General features: G+C 38.5%; 2 protein-coding genes across 4 annotated transcripts; one reads left to right on the top strand and one right to left on the bottom strand.

The window, feature by feature from the left end:
- Positions 1–6,947: 6,947 nt before the first annotated feature.
- On the top strand, positions 6,948–16,578 carry LOC112201503 (AUGMIN subunit 4). Of its 3 annotated transcripts, none has more exons than XM_040507401.1 (14): positions 6,948–7,108; positions 12,293–12,757; positions 12,831–12,878; positions 12,987–13,052; positions 13,515–13,862; positions 14,090–14,189; positions 14,456–14,504; positions 14,950–15,043; positions 15,141–15,212; positions 15,347–15,405; positions 15,609–15,677; positions 15,756–15,807; positions 16,149–16,226; positions 16,393–16,578. In XM_040507401.1, exons 2-14 carry the CDS (start codon positions 12,623–12,625, stop codon positions 16,534–16,536), a joined length of 1,314 nt encoding a protein of 437 aa, XP_040363335.1. In that variant the 5' UTR covers positions 6,948–7,108; positions 12,293–12,622; the 3' UTR covers positions 16,537–16,578. The 3 variants fall into 3 exon arrangements, with proteins under 3 accessions (XP_040363335.1, XP_040363336.1, XP_024198155.1); XM_040507402.1 differs by having other exon boundaries at positions 12,278–12,757; XM_024342387.2 differs by having other exon boundaries at positions 16,293–16,529.
- Positions 16,579–16,719: 141 nt separating this feature from the next.
- LOC112201504 (uncharacterized protein At4g14342) lies at positions 16,720–19,379 on the bottom strand. Its single transcript, XM_024342388.2, has 4 exons — positions 19,239–19,379; positions 18,980–19,065; positions 18,745–18,868; positions 16,720–17,063 (listed from the first exon to the last, which is right to left on the bottom strand). Exons 1-4 carry the CDS (start codon positions 19,242–19,244, stop codon positions 17,016–17,018), a joined length of 264 nt encoding a protein of 87 aa, XP_024198156.1. The 5' UTR covers positions 19,245–19,379; the 3' UTR covers positions 16,720–17,015.
- Between the last annotated feature and the right edge of the window lie 1,322 nt (positions 19,380–20,701).

The following is a 20,701-nucleotide window of genomic DNA, read 5'->3' as shown; positions in this document are numbered from 1 at the left end:
TTCCGTGGTTCAGTAGCAGCTTCATTTACAGTAGCATGAACAGGAGTAGGAGCAGTAGCAATTAGATCTGTCAACCCATAAATGAAATTGAAAACATAGAAAATCGCATTATTCCCACAGTAGGATTACCAAACCAGTAGCAATTAGTAATAGTAATCAACATGCCAAAACAAAAAGGTTTTGTATAACAACAACCGCATTGAGGACTTTCATCAAACACCTCATGTGCGTGAGTTCATAACCCACCAAAACTCCCATAGCCAAGAAATTGCTCAAGAGCAAGAAAAGACATAGATTAATCCTACACATTCAATTTGTATGCATTCATGAAACAACAATTTGACAAACAAACCAACTAAAGAGATTGATCCAAATCTAACCACCGAAACCATAAAGGGTTCGGCCCTTCCTCTTGAGAGCATAGACCACCTCATGCTAACATGTTCCTCTTGCAATTTCTAAAAACCGAACGAACATAAACGAAGGTAGCGAAAGAAGAGTAAGGGCTTACCTTATAGACCTCCATTGAAGCCAGATTCGAGCTGAGCATGCAAGCTCCAGAGAGAGAGAGACTCTGAGGGGGTTTGGGCGGCAAGGCTGATGTGAGCATAATTATGCGATATTAATAGCGTTATCTCTATACTTTCTTTGTTAGTTTAGTGTATTTTCTATTAATTTATGTTGTTTATTTTTTTTATAGGTATCTTGGAGCAAAGAAGAAGAAAAGAAGCAAAAGAGGGATTGAAGTGCAAAATTGGTAAATCTGCCGGTCCAGATCAGTTAAATTCGACAGATCACTGACACTAGCTCACAACGATCTAGAGGATTATCTTTATATTAATGGAAAGCCTCGGATGTCTAGGTTCCAGATCTTTTTACGGCTCATCAATATCATTTTTCTAGAGGAAGTTATGGCCGATTTTGTACAAGAAGGTCAGGCTGCGCGTGAATATGAGGTTGGACGAGAATTTATGTTTTAAGGCCCAAATCACACCAAGAAGCCTGAGGACGAGTTTTAGCTTCATATTTCAGATTAATATGGACAAAAGGCACAATATGAATGGTTGGAATAAGTCATCAAGTTCAAGAGCCAATAGGAAAACTCCACCTAAGCACGTGAACCCTAATTCTTTTAGGTTTTGGATTTCCTACACAACAAGAAAGATGAAGGCAATCTTTAAGCATATAAAAGGAGATCAATATGCAGCAGCTCTCTCTCTCGTTCTTTTCCTCCCCTTCTTTAGTTTGTTTTATTTCTTCCATGTTTAATTAGTTTTTATTAGTTAGGGGGCTTCTTGAAGCCCCTAGACATGAACTACAAGATGATTTGACCTTTGATTTTATTTTCTTTTAATTCAAGATGAGACTTTTGTTTACTACTTTTTCATTGATGAATGCTTGCTTGTATGCTTTGAGTGCACGCTTAGTATGCATGTTAGGATTCTACCGCTTTGATTGTTTGATGCCTGTGTCAATAGTTGGACTCTTCAAACCTTCTAGAGAAGCAATTGTTAGTTTTCACTATCAAGTAAACTAAGCTCTAGGTTTAGCAAGGCTAAGTTTATTGCGTGCCTAGTGATGTCTCAAATTCTTTCAAACCTTAATGACCTCTACATGTTTAATATAATATAATTGTGCCTTTAGGTTGCATTGCTTGGGAATAGTCTAGGTGTAGAGCACTTCCTGCCTAGCGTACGAAGTAAGAACTGGTAATAGGTTTTGTTCAAGCGTACCGAGCCAACCTGAGCATCTTCATCTAGATTAATTGGATTAGGATTGAAAAAATTATCTTGTGTGTGATTGTCCGGGGGTGGATGCATCTTCCCTAACTATCTTCATCATATTGTTTTCAAACCATCTTAAAACCAGTTTTTGTTATTTTCAGCTTCTGTACTCTATATTTTCGTATTTGTTTAAAATAGTAAATCAATTCCGAATAATACCAAATTTTGTGTGCTAGACTCTCTGTGTGTCTAGTATATCTCTGTAAATTTTCGTAATTTTCTGAGTAGTTGAGATTAGGTTTTTAATTAGGTTTTCGACTGCTGTTCGCTAGGAATAGTGGTCACTTTTGTGACATTATGTAGAATAGCTGTAAATCTTATGTAATTATGATTCTTATTTATTTAGGTTATCATGTAATTATAGGAATGATTGTTTCCTATTAGGGTTAGACTACTCCTCTTGTCCTTGTATATATACCCCTTTGTGGGATGAATAGTATTATTATTGAAAACCCTAAAATCAAAGTATTCTTTTCTACTTGGTATCAGAGCAGGTTCAATCCTTTGAACTTGCCTGCATCCTTTGAATCCTAAATCCTGAATCCTGAATCCTGAATCCTGAATCCCAAAGCACACCACAAACCGCTGCGTACCACCACCATTAAAATCAAGCCATCCCTGAATTTTTGAAACCCTAGAAAAACCAAACCTGAAAAAAAAAAAAACAAACAAACCCCAAATTCCTCAATGGCAGTTCAACGCCGACCAGGTCCTCCTCCAGGCTTCTCAGGTCCTTCTCCACACCGTCCTCATGACAAACCAAACCCATATGCAAACAAAAAATGTGTTGTCTGTGGGGAAGTAGGTCATACCAAGGAGCGGTGCTATGAAGTGATTGGCTACCCTGATTGGTGGGACTTCACCAGGAAACCGCGAAAGAATCCGGGTAAGGCGGCTATTGCTACTACAGAGGAAGAGCATCTCGACAATGCCTCCGCTAATGTAGCGCAGTCAGGTATGAAGGGTAAGGCTACTTTGAATAATACATGGATAATTGATACAGGTGCATCTGATCATATGACCAATGACCCTAGTCTTGTGAAAAACCTTAGACGTTCCTCTCAAAATATTGTCTCTACTACTGATGGTACTCCAACTCCAGTCACCGGAGAAGGTTCTATTGTTGTATCTGATACCTTAACCCTTGAATCTGTCCTAGTTGTTCCCTCACTAGCTTATAATCTCCTATCTGTTGGTCAGATTATTTTAGCACTTGCATGTATTGTGACCTTCTATCCATCTTTCTGTGTGTTTCAAGACATTCTGACTCGGCGGATTCTTGGTTATGGTGTTAGAAGGGAAAAATTATACTACCTGGATCTGACAGAGACTGGAGAAAACCAGAAGCATCTTTTGGGGCAAGCTAATCAGATTAATGGGGTAGAGAATGCAAAGAAAGCAGTATGGTTATGGCATCGCCGTTTAGGTCATCTATCTTTTAGTTATCTTAAGAAGCTGCAACCTCATTTGTTTTCGGTTGTCAGTGATTTGGATTTCCATTGTGACATTTGTGAACTGGCCTAGAGCCACCGTATTTCATATTCACCAAGTCTTCATAAAAGTCCTGTTCCTTTTATGAAAATTCACTCTGATGTCTGGGGTCCTGCAAAGATTCCTTCTCTTTCTGGAGCTCGGTATTTTGTAACGTTTATTGATGATTGCACTTGCATGACATGGGTGTCATTTCTGAAGAATAAGAGTGATGTATTTGGAATGTTTATCGAATTTCACAAAATGGTGGCAACTCAGTATCAACAATCCATCCGAGTGTTTCAGTCTGACAATGGTGGAGAGTTTGTGAATGGCCCTATGATTGAGTTTTGTCAGTCACATGGAATTCGTCATCAAACCTCCAATTCTTATACTCCTCAACAGAATGGGTTAGCAGAACGGAAGAACAGGCAGTTGATGGAAGTTGTTCGTGCTTCCTTATTTGGCATGAATGTACCTCGGTCCTATTGGGGAGAAGCAGTAAAATCTGCAGCATATCTTATCAACCGTACTCCTTCACGGGTGATTGAGTTTCAGAATCCTTATCAGAAGCTTCATACATTTTTGACCATCCCTTCTATGCCTAATTTGGAGCCCCGGGTGTTTGGGTGCACAGCCTATGTTCATATTCCCAAGCCTCAACGCAACAAGCTTGATCCCAGTGCCTGTAAGTGTATCTTTGTTGGTTATGCTGACTTCCAGAAGGGTTATCGATGTTATGATCCCCTTACTGGCACTTTACATGTCTCTCTTGATGTTGCTTTTCGTGAATCCGAGCCTTATTACTCAGGGGGAGCTTCTCAGTCTTCCCTTCAGGGGGAGAGAGGTTGTGAAGGGAATCCTCGTTCTATTATTGATTTTGATGTCTTTGAAGACTTGGAAAATTTGGAGGATACATTTGAGGGTAGAAAAAATTTGGAAACAGAAAATGCAGTTGCCGAACAGAGCATTGTGAATTCCGAAATAGACAATGCGACTGCCGAAAGAAGTGTTGCGAATTCCGAAACAGAAAATGCGACTGCCGAACAGAGTGTTGTGAATTCCGAAACAGAAAATGTAACTGCCGAACAGAGTGTTGTGAATTCCGAGACAGAAGAGACGACTTTTCTGGATAGTTTGAATCAAAATCAAGACGTATCTGAAGCTCACACACAAGATATTCCCCCTTCTACATCACCAACTGAAGATCCCGGTCAGAATGATCCGCCTCAGGTACCCCTAAACTTTAATGAATCTTCTGGGTTAGAAAGTGTCAAACCTAGAAAATCACAAAGGGTTACCAAGGGAATTCCTAAGAAACAATATGAACCAGATATCAAAGCCAAAGCTAAATACCCTATAGCTAATTTTATGTCTAACCATAGGATTTCTGGGTCACATGCACTTGTTATTGATCAATTATCTACTGTATCTATTCCTAGTAACGTGCAGGATGCATTAACGGATCCAAAATGGACAAAGGCGATGAATGAAGAATTGGAAGCTCTTCAAAAGAATGCAACATGGGAACTAGTACCTATGCCGGTTGGAAAGAAGATTGTAGGGTGTCGTTGGGTATTTACTGTGAAGCTTAATGCAGATGGAACTATTAATAGATACAAGGCGAGGTTGGTTGCCAAAGGATACACACAACGTTATGGGATTGATTATGAGGAGACTTTTGCACCTGTGGCAAAGATCAATATTGTTCGGATTCTAATCTCACTTGCAGCAAACAAAGATTGGCCCTTACACCAGTTTAATGTGAAGAATGCGTTTCTTAATGGGAATTTGGAAGAAGAAGTGTACATGGATGTGCCCCCAGGTGTTAAGAATTACCCAAGTGAAGTTGGCAAGGTGTGTAAATTGAAGAAGTCTTTGTATGGCCTGAAGCAATCTCCAAGAGCCTGGTTTGGGAGATTTTCAAAGTCCATGAGAGCCTTTGGGTACAATCAGAGCAATTCTGACCATACCTTGTTTATCAAGCGCAAGAATGGTAAGATTACAGCTCTTATTGTGTATGTTGATGACATGATTGTTACAGGGGATGATCCGAAAGAGATGAATGAGTTACAAAAGTATCTGTCAAAGGAGTTTGAAATGAAGGATCTGGGGCAACTGAAGTATTTTCTGGGTATTGAAGTTGCGAGGTCTAAGAAGGGAATTTCACTGTCACAAAGGAAGTATGTTCTTGACTTACTTACTGAAACGGGGATGCTGGACTGCAGTCCAATTGAGACACCCATTGAGATGAATCACAGACTTGCCATTTATCCTGATCAAATTCCAACTGATAAAGGAAGGTATCAACGTCTTGTAGGAAGGTTGATTTATCTTTCACATACTAGACCTGATATTGCTTATGCTGTGAGTGTTGTCAGTCAGTTTATGCATTGTCCTAGTGAAGAACATATGGATGCAGTTTTTCAGATTTTGAGGTATTTGAAGATGGCGCCAGGTAAAGGATTACTGTTTGAGAAAAAGGATGAATTGGAAGTTGGGGGATACACAGATGCAGATTGGGCTGGTGATAAAACTGACAGGCGTTCTACATCTGGGTACTTCACTTTTGTAGGAGGGAATCTTGTCACTTGGCGTAGCAAGAAACAGAAAGTTGTGGCCAGATCAAGTGCAGAAGCTGAATTTCGAGGTATGGCACATGGAGTCTGTGAAATGTTATGGATTCGAAATGTCCTGAAAGATCTAGGTTACAAGCTTAGACAACCTATGGATTTGCATTGTGATAATAAAGCTGCAATTGAGATTGCACATAATCCAGTTCAGCATGATAGGACAAAGCATGTGGAGGTTGACCGTCATTTTATTAAAGAAAATCTTGACAGAAAGGTTATTCGTTTTCCATTTGTAAACTCAGAAGAGCAGTTAGCTGATGTTCTTACTAAAGGAGTGTCCAGGAAGATATTTGACAGCTCAGTTGACAAGTTGGGCATGATAGATATCTATGCACCAACTTGAGGGGGAGTGTAGAATAGCTGTAAATCTTATGTAATTATGATTCTTATTTATTTAGGTTATCATGTAATTATAGGAATGATTGTTTCCTATTAGGGTTAGACTACTCCTCTTGTCCTTGTATATATACCCATTTGTGGGATGAATAGTATTATTATTGAAAACCCTAAAATCAAAGTATTCTTTTCTACTGTTTTGAGTAGTTATAACCTTAGTCCTCTACGGGAAAGACCCTTATTTACCTTTGCTACAATTAACAATCTTAAGTGTGAATAAGGAAAATCAATAGCTTATAAATTTAGCTATCAAAGTCCTAGCTGCTATTGCTTCTTTTGCAGATTTAGATTTGGGGTTTTGGGGCTTCTGTTTTGCGGCTTTCGTTTTGGGGTGTTGAGTATTGGGTCAGTGGCAATGCACGTAAATTTTGATGAAAACTAAGCATTTTGGTCATTTTCTATTAAAATTCGGAGTCAGACCTGCATCATTTGGTTTTTGGGTCTGGGCTCGTGTTATTATTTGTATAAATATAATTGAATGTGGGTTTCTTGTGCAAATTTTCTATTGAATTTTATTAGTAACAATTAACAAACTTTTCCATGAAGTGAAAAACTTTCACCAAAAGAACTTAAAAAAAAAAAAAAATCGAGAGTTATAAAATCCCCAGGTAAGATGACGACGTCGTTTAACAGAATAAAATCCCTTCCTCTCTGAGCTCTGATAATTAAGAAAAACATGGTCCAAATTGCTTTCACCAGGGGCGGCAGCTCTCGCGCTCAACTAGAAGGCGGATTTCAATGCCCTTTTTGTTTCAGGCGGCCGGTGACGGAGCTTCTCAGGCGACTACTCTGCTGTAGCTGGCAGACTAAAGCAAGCTTAAATATGTAAGTTCTAGTCATGTTTTGGCTTCCGTCTAGTTTATTTGTGTTGTTCTAATTATCTGATTTTCATCTTTTATGTTTGTATTTGTGGTATCATTTTCGTTTACGTAATACCCAGTTTAAAGTTTATTTAGTGAAAAGAAAATTGAACCAAAATCTATGGATATGTTTGATTGCTACTTCAAGTTTATAATGCAAGAAGACAAGAAGGATTACAATGCAAGTGCTTTGTTTCTTAGATAGAGTTGCTTCAAGTTTCAATTCCTCTGTCATTTCTATGTTGCTTTCTTATAAATTTGTATGCAACTTGCTGAGCAGTTTGAATAGTTAACAGGAAGTTGTAACACTCTGCTTATGGAATATATGATACCCTTCTTCTGCCTTAGTCAATTTGATTGAAATTCCACACACTCACATTCCTCCTCATGGCCTCCTTTAATGTGAACATGAGGCAGTTTTTCCATGAACTGCAGATAGGAAATAAACCGTCCCATAACTCCCAAGAACAGAATTTAAGCCGAACCAGAAGTTTAAAGCAAAACTAGATCTCAATGCAGACATTTTCATTGCAATACTACCAGAAGTCTATTACAATTACTTGTACATAAAGAGATAAAAATATAATGAACTTGCACATGAGTATAACCAAGAATTCTGAGGCATATGGTTGAGCTATATCAATCTGCATAATCATTTCAACGCCTCCACCTTTGGTTCATGTGAACCTGTCTTCTTTGAATACCAATTCTTTGTTCCAGCTGAGGGAAGAGCTTAAGAACAATTTTGTACATAGATCTGTAATACCATTCCCTCCATCTCTTGCAAAACAAAAGTGAACTGATGGCAATTCCAAAGCCAAATGTATATCCAATTTGAACACTGATAATATTCCAATCAATGTCATGTCCAGGATTAGGAGAGCTTTCACTTAGTGCTGGTAGTGACAATGTTGTTATGTTATCCTCCGTCAAAGGAGGTCCCCATAATCCCTCATTACCGACAAAGGCAGCTTTTGGAAATGTTGAAAACTGAGTACTTGTTGGGATCCCTCCAACCAGTTCATTGTCTGACAGATTCAAGTATGAAAGAAAATTAAGCCCTGCAAACTCTGGTGGAATTTGCCCATTCAGTCTGTTCTGTGACAAATCTAAGGACTCAAGTCGTCGCATGTTACCAATTGATGATGGACTCAACATCGGGATAAATAATTCTTTATCTTTCTTGTATGTAAGATCAAATGTTTGAGTTCATCAAGTAACATATCTATATTGAATTGCTATTGTTTGAACCCAAAATGAGCATTTTGACTTGACAAAGCGTGTCTTGGAGAAATTGAGCCAATGTCAGTGGCTCAAGCTATATATTGTCGACAAGTTCGAAATATATAATTTAGAAGCTAAATAAAGCCTATCTGCAGAATTATGAAAGATTATGCGAGCTGCAAGAAAAGGAAATGATGGAAGCATGGAAATGAAAAGTCAACTTTAGCACATTTTCCTACTTCGGCTAGGAGAAACCGAGCTAAACAAGGAAGCCACCAAGATCTCTAGTCAACTGCACACAGTTAGAGGTTTTAAGCCTCGGAAACAATCAGATAACAGATACATTTCCATGCTTATTGAAGAACATATCCACCTTGCGTGTCCTTGTTTTGCGATCCAACAAATTTTACGGACAGATTGAATGTCCTGGGACTAATGGTACCTGGCCAATGCTAAATAAAGCCTAACTGCAGAATTATGGAAGATTATGCAAGTTGCAAGAATGCGAATATTCATACTCCATTCAATTAAGGAATATGGCATGCACGTGGGGAAGCATTCAACTACATTTTATGGTGGCTTAATTGGAAAACCTATCACAATTCCATTAGTGTTTAAGTGCTTAAACCTAACAATTCCATTAGTGTTTAAGTGCTTAAACCTAACAATTCCACTAGTGTTTAAGTGCTTAAACCTAACAATTCCATTAGTGCTTAAGTGCTTAACCCATCATGATTTGCTTAAGACCAACCACTATGGCTTGGTAGCCTATATATAGAGGCTACGACAAAGTAACTAGACACACAATTCATCAACTAATCTCTACGACTACTCAAGTCTCTCCAGAGAATCCCTCTCTTTCTCTTACCGGTGATCACACTCTAGTCCTAGTCTCCTCAAGAGCTGATTGTCAGTGCCACCAAACCCTCTGTCAACGTGCTTCGGTCCTAGTCTCCTCGGGAGCCAATTCTAGTACCGCGACCACAACGGTTACGGAACCAGCCAAGCAAGGGTAACGCCCTCGCAAACCAGCCAATCTAAAGTCACGCTTTAGCAAGTTATCCCCACTTCCCAGTGATTTTCGCTCTGCTTGATCTACGACGTCAAGTATCGATTGTGTGATCTTAAAGAAGCTTAGCAAAAGTCCTCACCACGAGGCACAGAGAATCCCGTGACGAGGTTGGTGCTCTCCTCGTCCATAATCGCTCGAAAGAAGTCAGGTCAAGGGACACCCCCGACGACCTCACCCGAACGGTGCTGGCACGCCCGCGCAGAAAAGAAACTGTTGACCAACTGCAACAAAACTAGAGCCAAACAGATATAATTAATGGTCAATATTAGCGAGAAACTAAAACAACTCTAGATCAAGCATTCTTGCAAGAGTATGACCGATCACTTGAGTTCGAGAATCAGTATATTCTCCAAACTTACATATACTTGTATAATGAAAGACAATAAGTCTCAGTTCTACTGAGCCAGTAACTCAGGCAAGTGGAAAGTATGAGAAAAGTGGTAAATTTCTACATGAGATTGCTTTAGAGTGGAGGATTGACTAGGTAACCTGTGTATAGCTCTCAAAGACTCAAGGAAATTGAGTGGGGCGACAGTATACAGACAGACTGGCTGGGACCTTGCATATATAAGTATGCAGCTGCATTTTAGCTCAATGTTGCTTTCAGATCTTCATTTTAGTGGCTATTGGAGACTAAGGTGCTGCAAGAAAGCAACCGAGGAAGAAAGCGAGCTGAAATTTCACCCCTACAAGCTGTCAATCACTATAAGAGCCATCACGAGTCTCATTCACACCTCCATATATGCTCTGGGGTTGATGCTGAGTTTCTGACTTTCTAGAAGGAGAGAAGCCAAGAAAAATTCCACATATATAGTTCAATTGAAACAAAAAATGTATTGCTTTGATCATTTCTCTACCTTCCATTGCTCATCATTCTTCAATTCTATCTTCTTGTATTTGACCGCTCAAAAAAGTATGTATTCTACTAAATGTGAATTTTAAGTTGATATAGAAATGTACAAATTATTTAGGGTTCGTCTACTATACACCAATGAATTGATACATTATGCTAGTTCAATTTAGAGGTAAACTGACTTCATGTATTATCAGACTAGTTTAATATATCATTAAATTGATGTACCGAAAAATTTTCTAATTGTTTGATAAATATTTAAGGGAAAAATTCACCAACGGTGTCTAGACATTTAGGGGACTTTCAGAATGATACCTGAATTTACAAAGTTATCAATGTGATACCTGAACTCATTTTTTCGTATCAACGTTGTACCTACGACCAATTTCCTTCATAGAGCCATTAAATTTTGCACGTGCATCGCACGTGAGTCACTTAATGAAGGAAAAAAGAGTGATTTACCCTCAAATTTTTTTTTACTTTTCTTTCTTTCTTTTTCTTTTCTTTTCTTTCTTTCTTCTTCTTCTTCTTCTTTTTCAATTTCTTCACCCCCTGATTTGAATCATCAAGATTCAAAATCATCTTGCTCGTCCGATTCCCACCGCCTATCGCTGATCAAACACCGCCGCTGTGTCTCAATCCATCTGCATGCACCGCAGATGTTTCTGGTTTCCCCCACTTCAAATCCTACAGCAAATTGAAATTGTGCACTGAGGCTTCGCCGCTCACTCCGAGTTCATCCCCGCCGCCGCCAATGACTTAGCCACCACCACTCTCGTTCTCTCCTCCCACCCAGGGGCGGATCCAGGAATTCATCCTTGGTTGGGCTTGAATTTCTTAACAAATGAAAAAAAAAATGGCTCTGCACATCAGCAACATCCATGAACTCCATTCAAGTTTACACACAAATTCAACAAACCCAACCCAGATATCAAATTCACGTTTACACACACACAAAAATTCAACAAACCCACAAATTCACATATACACAATTTCAAATACCAAAAAACAACCCAATACCCAGAAGGCCAGAAATCAAAAAGGGTTTAGCTAATTAGCTTTATCAATTTCAATTTGGGTTTTATGAATTGGTTATCAGAATACCTATTTACCATCGGTGATTAGGTATTTCGGTGGACTCACTGATCAAGCCATCAAGGGCTAAAGACAGAGCCAGAGGAGGAGGAGAATAAGAGAAGAAATCTGGAGTTGTAGTCGGTGGAGTCACTGATCAAGCCATCAACGCATCGAGGGCCAAAGACGGAGAGGAGAAGAAGAAGAAAATAAGAAACCCGAGGATGCAGAGGGTTAGGTTGCCCATTGCTGAAGAGGACGAGGATGAAGAAGAAAAGGACCATGAGGAAGAAAGAGGGTTTCGCCGGAGATCGAGAAAGAAAATGGGCTTGATGGGCTTGGCAGTGGTGCTGGTTGAACTGATCGACCAGTGTAGTCTGGTGTTGGTTGCGGTGGAGTTGGCAAGGAGAGAAGGAGAGAATAAAGAAACTCAAAAAGAAGAAGAAGAAAGAAAGAAAACAAAACAAAAGAAACAGAAAGAAAGAAAAGAAAAAAAATAAAAAAATTGAGGGTAAATCAGTCTTTTTGTCTTCATTAAGTGACTCACGTGCAATGCACGTGCAAAATTTAACGGCTCCGTGACGGAAATTGGTCGTAGTTACGACGTTGATACAAAAAAATGAGTCCAAGTATCACATTAATAACTTTGTAAGTTCAGGTATCATTCTGAAAATCCCCTAAGTGTCCAGACACCATTGGTGAGTTTTTCCCAATATTTAAACATCCAAAAGTTGTACATCTTAATAAAATGTCCTATACTGGAACTGTGATCATTAGTATGCTTTTACATTGGTAGTAGGTTTTAGTTATATACTAGATTAATTTGATGATGGTGATTGATTAAGTCTTGATCATTTCATGTGAGATCATAGCAAATTCTTAGAAATTTTCACACCTTCTAAAATCTTAAGACCGGCCATGTTTAGTCCGCGTATTGGATCACGGATATTTGGGGCGAGAACTTCAGGAGCTAAAAGCCTAAAAGTGATAGTCATCCTCAAGATTGAGCCAAAAAAAAAACGACATGGGGCTTTAAGTAAACGACATCGTTCCCATTCCCACGAGGGCCTTTTGGTAAACCAACACATAGGTTCCCTGGAATTTTGGAACCGTGGTAGTCCATTTGAATTCCTGCAAGGGCATTGTGGCATCCATATTGTTAGGAAAGCAAGAAGAAGAACGAACACGGAATTCAACGGAGACGACACCGTTTCGGATCGATAGGGGACGACGCAGAAGAAGAAGAAGATCAGGAAATGTTGAAGAGACTGCAATTACAAGAACAATGCCAGCTACAGGATTTGAGCCAAGTCATTGATCATCTGGGGCGCCACTGCTTCGCTCCCGATGATTCTCTCGTCTCCAAATCCGCATACTACGACCTCCAACTCGTACTCTCTCTCTCTCGACATATCTCTATCTTATCGAATTGCCGTGCCATTGATTTGTTGTTGGATTTTGCAGGCTAGGGAGGAAATGTGCAGGGAAAGACTGCGTTACTTGGAAGCCATGGTGACCCTGTTTTGGATTTTGCAGTTGTTATAATTGAACTAGTTTTTCTATTTCTGCAAGAGTTTTAAATGTAAGTGTACATGTATGTTGGTTTGTATTGTAATGTAGGCAATTTATAGTGAGGCAATTGCAATGGTGGAAGATTATCACCAAGGCTGGGGGAACCCTCCTCAGGTTTGTATTTTGTTCATTTGCTCAATGTATTGGAATTTCGGAACGATCATCAATGTGCTTGTTGGGAACACTATATATGAATATTCAGTTGTTGATTCGAAATGAGCATAAGATCTTCATGCATGGAACAGAATGGTTTCATGAATTTATGCCTTGCGATGAAATATAATTAGGAGGCATAGTATTAATATAAAATTGACTAGAACTGCTACAGACAGTTAGATACTATGGGATGGTATGAATTTAAGTAGTAATCCATGGAAGACTATTCACTTTGAATTTAACCCTTTGTCTGAACTGAAATATGCACCGATGGACTTTGAATTTTAGATTTTCTTCAAAAGACAACTTGGTGATTCAATTTTCATTGAATGCAAATGTACTGGTCAAATTGTGTATTTGCCTGATACATGTGAGCCATTTAAGTACTGATGGAAATTGGGATTTTCATGTCTATATCAGCTGTTTGAGACGTTGGAGCATCTTATGATCACTGCAGAAGCCGCTCAAAGGTTGAGGCTTCCTCTGCTCTCTAAAGACGGTGATATTCATGAGGAAGAAATTGAAAGATGCAGCATAGTGTCACAAAGTTCCCTCGATAGTACTTGTACCAGTTTCACAGTCGGGTCAAGTTCTAACTCTCCAAATTATAGTGGTGCAAATAGCACAGTTAGTGCAGCAAACAACAATCTTTGTCTCAGTGCTACTTCAGTAGAGGAACCTGGACTTGGAGGCGTTCCCAATCGCTTTCTTGGAATTACACCTGCATATTTATGGAAAACACAGCTTCAACAAATCCCTTTCGACATGGTACACTGTCTATTATGGTTCTGCCATACAAAAGTGCCTTTTCTTTAATTTCTAATCTATCCTTCTTCTTTTTTTGTTATTATATCGCATCTGAACATTGTTTCTTATAATTGCTGTTACTTCATTATATATAGTCCATTGTAAAGAAGAATGAAGATATTATTTTGATATAACAATCCTATATATAATTGGAAGCTTCAGACACAACCATCATCTTTCAACTGCAGGATCTGGCAGAATACCAGCTGTGTCTTTCCGATGAGATTGAGGCTCGTTTACAAGCTAAATGTGATAAGTTAGCCCACCCCTTTGTAATGGAAGACATAGGTCTCTCTCTCTCTCTCTCTCTCTCTCTCTCTCTCTCTCTCTCTCTCTCTCTCTCTCTCTCTCTCTCTCTCTCTCTCTCTCTCTCTCTCTCTCTCTCTCTCTCTCTCTCTCTATTGATTTCTCTAAAGCAAAATTTGGTTTTATGAATGGCCGTGGGGTGATCAAGTTCGCTAATGTTCTAGAAATTTAATACACTAACAACAATGTTTTTGGAAATATGTATGGTAGTTATAGGGGTAATTGACACCAGTGCTTTATTGCTGCAGACTGGTTGTCATCCGGACAGGAAAATACAAGTGATCAGTTACCAGAAAGGTTTAAGTTCCTCTATAATGCAATTTTAGTTTACGGTAATTTCATGCATGGATAAAGATTCTGTCTCCTGATGTTTGACAAAATTATTTGGCATATAACAACATCTGTTACATGAGCTAGAAGCTGACATGAATGGTCCGCAATCATGGAATTATTTCTAAAATGTTTCGTGGCTTAAGATGAAGTGTTTCTTTCTTTTCAAGAAAATAGTTAAAATGTCATTCTCTGCTAAATGGTTAGCAGTAGCACCCTCATTTTTTAACACTACTAATTACAATGAATAGTCGAGTGACAAGAGTTTGTGGTTATCATTGTACCTTGCAATGCATCTATAGACCAATGCACTCGGTGAACAATTAAATTAATTTATAAATTTCTGAACCACTGTTCTGTTTCTTTCTGTTATGATCTATAGTGTGTTTCTCTTTTCTGGTGAGTATATCAGGGTAAAGTCAATAACTGAGGAGCTGGAAAGGGAGGAAGCAGCTCTGAAGGAAGATCTGTATTCAGCAGAAAGAAGATTTACTGAATACTACAATGTATGAAACAAGTATATATTTCCTGTTTCTGCAGATTCATACCGGCCATATTTTGTTCAGGAGGATATGTGACGGATAGTCTTTTTGCACAAACTAGGTTTTAGAGCAGATATTGGGAGTTCTTATCAAGCTGGTCAGAAATTTGAAGTTGCAACATCAACACAAATATGTAAGCTTCTAGTACTCAAATCATTGATATGTTTTCAGCAATAATTTTTTTTTATATGCCTTAAAAACTGTTGTAAATTATCCTTTCTGTATTTTTGTTGTGGATCATTCTTGCACTGAACAAATGATCTATAGGATGAACTGCAAAAGATATTCTTGTGCAAAAGGTGTGAGACCATAGATGCAAAATTGAGGTTTGCTGTCTGGTTTTTCTGTACTTCAATTATTTAATTTTTGCATTAATTTTAATTAATTAACTATTTTCCATATGTTCCCATATGTTTATGAACTTTGTTGCTTAGGTCTTCTTACAGAAGTTCAGAAGTGATTTCTGGCTAACACCAGGGTTTTCATTTATTCTAACATTATTAGTAAATATACCCCCATTTCATTTCAGGAGCCTGGAGTACGGTCTCCTTCGGGACACTTATTCCAAGGATTCAGTACCTGCCCTGCATAAAATAAGGTATGTATCGATGACTCATTTGAAAGCATGTGCAGGTCACTAGCTCAAGTTCATATAATCAGTTTAGCTCATTTCCAGGAAATATCTTCTTGAAGCTACAAAAGAAGCTTCAATCACACATGATAAAGCAGTATGTTATTCTAATTCTTATCTGTTTTTCTTTTCTTATGCGAATCCTCAGTTCCTGGTTAGAGTTTTCATTACTGATAACAGTTTCAATGATTTTAAAAACTATCTCAGGCTGCTTCTAGTCATAATGTATTTTCTTTAGCATCCTTTGGTTGGTTGTTTTTTTTCAATACTTGTTTGCGTGTTTGGATTGATGTGCCAATCGGTCAAGCTGTATATTGCTCATAACTTATTTGCTGCTAAATCTATGGTTTTTATGGCATTCTGTTAGGAAGTTTTAGTTTTGACTAGATCTCTCCTCCTGGCTATGTACTAGTTTGAGTTTTCTGTTTGTTTTACCAGGTTACTCGCCTTCATGAGTATCAGAGTGTTGATGCTCACTTCAATAAAATTGCAGAGCAGTACCGTGATATTTTAAAGGTAATAGGAATGCTTACAGTTGTCCGTTGGTTTCCTAATGCTAAACTAATCAACATTCCTCCACAGAAGTTGGAAAATATGCAATGGACGATCCAGCAAGTAGAAATGGACCTGAAACGCGTCCCAGAACTACCCTAATGCATAGAATTTGTTTCTTTTCCTGCAGTTCGCTGTGTTCCCTTTGGTTGTGACGCTTAGGGGCGCCCATCAGTTTGAAAGTAATGCATTAACAAGCGTACCCAATTCAATTGTAAATGAATGTCAATTTCTCTCTCTTATCCGTTTAAAATTTCTGCTCATAGATTTATAGCTTGAACATATATACCAAGTTTATAAGAATAAGATCCATATAGTGTGCTTAAGACTCATAGAGTATTTTGGAACATCTCGGCTTTTTACTTTTAATTTTTAGAAACTCTCAGCATCCATCCACATGTTTCTTGGAAAACCAAGACTGTAAAACCACATCACATGTATAACTCACCCTATCGCATAGCATAGCACATGTTAGAAGCATTAATACCAAAGAATCAAAGATCATAAAACTGGTCTCATACAAAGCTTTGACTTGGGGCTGTTTACCGACAATGGCACAACATGGCATTACAAATCTGTTACTGAAAAGTCTACATTCCAACTATTCACCCACAAGTGCAAAGAAAATAACTTCCAACTAGTCCTCAAACATATGAGAGGTAAAATTAGCATATGATTTACTTCCAGCAAACATAGAAGATGAGAACAGAGTAGATCAGACTTGTTCTCGTCCTTATCCTTACAAGAACATTCTCAATCGTCTTCTCTCTCTGGGGGAGGACCGCAAGGCAAAAGCATTCTCTGCACACCAAAATAGATTTTGGTAGGTAAAATTAACACAAGTATTTTGGAGTTAAAAAAAAAAAACCCAGATTTAGCCCGAATTAGCCCCAAGTAACACAAGATCATGATAAAATACACAAATAATGGGACAGATATGAGGTTGCCAATAGGTGTAGGAGAGTGTGGCACACACAAATATTAAGTTTAGTAGTGTAATTTAAAGAAAAAGATTTTACTCACAAGATCCTATTCAAAACTAAGTCTTGGTATAAGCTTCAAAAAGCATATTTGACACCAATTATTGACATAATTTTCCAGAAGCGCAACACTAATTTGATGAAATCATGCTCTCCACACTCCAAGAAGATAACATATCATTATATTTCAATTTTCACCTTAGTTTAAAATCTGTCCTAGAGATAATATTAAAATCTAAAGTCTCCAAGGCTAAAATTTTATGCTGAAGTGGCAATATGCGAAAACATAAGGATATTTATTTGTGAAAACAGTATTTGATAGGGGCATAGTTAGCCCCAGTAGTTTGGACAACAGTATGGGTCTAAATGTCCAGATCACCGGACAGCTAATAATACTTGTATCCGACCGGTAGCTCCCTTTTTACATGTAATGAAAAGGGACCAAAAACCCACTAAAAAAATTCAGTTCAGTTCAGTTTAACGGTACGTAAGCAAAATTGTACTTTGGACACATTTCTTCCAGGTATAGGAAACATCACGGCTTAAATTACATAATAAAGGCTAGTCATTGATTGCAATGTCATGTTCAACAAATAGGACTGGTGTGGCAAACTTGAGAGAACAAAACAAAACCTATCCCAACTACTTTTGAACTACCTATTTAAAATTTATTCTCTATCTGAACTACTTATGCACGGTAGTTATCTGAAAAATATTCTTTCTATAGCACTGAGCAGTATTCTAGTAAATGGTAATCAGTAGTCTAACTACTGGCAGTCAAATAAAAACTAAATTAAATAAAAAAGGGCCTTCCAGTGAACTTCCTCTATGTTTTCCAGAGCTGTACCTTCTGGAACTAGGCACAAATGCATTATCCACTTAACCCTCCTTTCCAGTCCCAATTACCTATCATATTCCCAGCCATCCTCTTTTAGTTATGCTCCGATAACCAACATTGTTAACATCCCAATGGATGTCTACTTAACCTAATGAACATACCACATTTAACCCCCTAAACATCATATCCAAGAAGCTATTCTTCCTCTAATTGGTTGCAAAAGTTCTGCCTATCATCAAAGACCATGCCAAGACAATTCCTAAATCTACTGAAAACTACTCAAACAGAAGAACACCTAACAAGCTAGCTTTAACCAGCATACATTCTAAATAAACTACTCTTGAGTACTTCAGTCGCAGTCTACCACATACAACATTAATGCACTTATCCTTACAATAGATTACAATTACTTCTGATATGAAATTTGTGAACTGCAAACCTCGAATTGAAAATCATGCTAGCAAGCCAATATATGATCTTACAAACACACAACCAAAGAACACATAGACAATAACAAATCTGAAATCTGAAATCCGAAAGCACTTGCAACAGTTTAAGAAACTATGTCCAGACACAGTGGCCAAAGCTAAGAACACGCCCAACACAAATCAAAAGCAAAACTTACGAAAAAAAGGCTATCAAAATCGAAGCAAGTAAATCGAACCTGCATAAAGTTGTAGCGTTCTCTCCCAATCGACTCATTCTCAGCAAGAGCAAAGTAGGCAAGAATCGGATAATGACCAACATAGGAGGCATAGCTATCACGCTGAATATTCACAGCCCATTCACTGCACCAATCCAAAATCCAAACCACATCAGAACTTCGAAACAACATTCAACCAACAAATTAACCCAAAAAGACTCGAACTTTACAAACCGAAATCAAAATCTCCACTCACTATCTATGCAAGTCGGCATGCCCTGTTCCGACGTACTTAGCTTGAAGGTGTTCGAGCTGGGAATTGATGTTGAACCTATCACTGGCCTGAAGAAAAAGAACAAACAATCAGATACACTAATCAATTTGAGGAAGATGGAGCAACATTGTTAAATAAGGATTTGAGATTAGGGTTTTGGGTGGCAAGCGGATAATTAGGGTTTTGAGCAATTATCAAGTTTGGATGATGAACTGAGATTAGATCGAGCTAGGGTTCATACCTGCATATTGGCTGCGGAGAAGAAGCACCGGCGCGAATTGGGTAGGGAGAGAGAATTGAAATTCCCAGCTGAAGGAGAAGACACCGACTCTGAAATTAAACCCCAAAAACAAAGGCGACCGTGGAGTGAGGGTCTATATATATATATATTATCGAGGGTGTTTATTTTTTAGAAAATTACATAGTAGCATATGATCAAAAATATAAACATAGAAAACTCACTTGCCAAAAGAATTATACAAATTAGGACATGAGCCCAGTCTCAAAAGTCAAATGATGCAAGTCTGACCCCCAAGTTTAATGCAAAATGACCAAAATACTCAATTTGATGAAATATTTACGTGTATGTACCAACACCCCAAAACGAAAACCCAAAGCTGCCCGAGTTGCCTCCACTCCCGGACCCACCCGCTGCTTGCCCAATCGTGCGACGCCCTATGGCGCTGGCGCCGCCAAGGTAAAGCAGTAGATCTCTTGCTTCCTGCTTCGATTTTTCCTTGTTCGAATTAAAACAATACAACAAGAATGAATATTCATGAATAATTTGGGGATTCAGGTGCCGGAGTCCAGTGGCAGCACAACATGTTCTTGGATCAAGGAGCCGCCTATGCAACCCCGGCTAGCAAAGCCTCCGCCATCGAAACTGGAACCAAGCTCTACATCTCTAATCCAGACTATGGCGTTTCCAACAAGGACATCAGGGAGCCTCCGCCATGTGATTCTATTGTTCCTCCCGATCCCCTACCTCCTCGGCTTCCTCTTCTTCTTCGCCGCCCTCATCCTTGTCGAGTTCTGATAGGAGCATTTTATGCGACGTGTATATGGTTAATCCCTATATTAATCTTTGTTAGTTTATTCTATTTTCTCTTTATTTATTTACTTTTGTGTTTATTAGGTTTTTCGGAGCAAATATACAAAAAGAAGATAATATTGAGGAAAGATGCGCAAATAAGGAAAAGCTTGAAGTCCTGGACTAAGCAGAAGACCTTGATGGATCGAGAAGCCCAATTCATGTAGATATCACAGCAAATTATGGAGATATTCGCAGAGATATTGATGATGACATGACGAATTCTCATTGGACAAAGTGATGTGGAGAAATCCTAATTCAATCAGAGAATTAAGGAGTTGATTTTCTCTACACTTTAAGGACTCTCAAACCAAAAAGGAATGAAGGAGGACTCAAGAGCACTATAAAAAGGCTAGAAAAGCTAACGAAAAGACTCTTACGCGCGAGAATCAAGCAAGAAACCCGAGCAGAAGAAAGCAGATCAGCCATCCACCGACCAGTAGGCAGATCCCGCCGACCAGTTGTTCTGACGATTTTTCCAACTTGATTTTTAGGGTTTTTCTATTTTACTTTGCTTATGAATTCTTTTGTGCTTCCAATTCAAACCATGTGCAACTAAATTCTAAGTAGTTAGGGTATGTTGAAGCCCTAATCATGATTGTATGGCATGCTAT

The sequence above is a fragment of the Rosa chinensis genome, chromosome 5, assembly GCF_002994745.2.
Source record: "Rosa chinensis cultivar Old Blush chromosome 5, RchiOBHm-V2, whole genome shotgun sequence".
In the NCBI taxonomy this organism is placed as follows: Eukaryota; Viridiplantae; Streptophyta; class Magnoliopsida; order Rosales; family Rosaceae; genus Rosa; species Rosa chinensis.
The sequence above is the reverse complement of the archived record's forward strand: the minus strand, read 5'-3'. Positions and strand labels throughout refer to the sequence as shown.

What these genes read in the sequence shown, in the direction of transcription:
- LOC112201504 (XM_024342388.2), bottom strand. An exon ending in CATGCCGACTTGCATAGATA is followed by an intron (nt 18,869 to 18,979) that starts GTGAGTGGAGAT and finishes GGATTGGTGCAG; the next exon opens with TGAATGGGCTGTGAATATTC. An exon ending in AACGCTACAACTTTATGCAG is followed by an intron (nt 17,064 to 18,744) that starts GTTCGATTTACT and finishes TTTGGTGTGCAG; the next exon opens with AGAATGCTTTTGCCTTGCGG.
- LOC112201503 (XM_040507401.1), top strand. Translation starts at nt 12,623, where the DNA reads ATGTTGAAGAGACTGCAATTACAAGAACAATGCCAGCTACAGGATTTG. An exon ending in TGCGTTACTTGGAAGCCATG is followed by an intron (nt 12,879 to 12,986) that starts GTGACCCTGTTT and finishes ATTGTAATGTAG; the next exon opens with GCAATTTATAGTGAGGCAAT. An exon ending in ACCATAGATGCAAAATTGAG is followed by an intron (nt 15,406 to 15,608) that starts GTTTGCTGTCTG and finishes ATTTCATTTCAG; the next exon opens with GAGCCTGGAGTACGGTCTCC.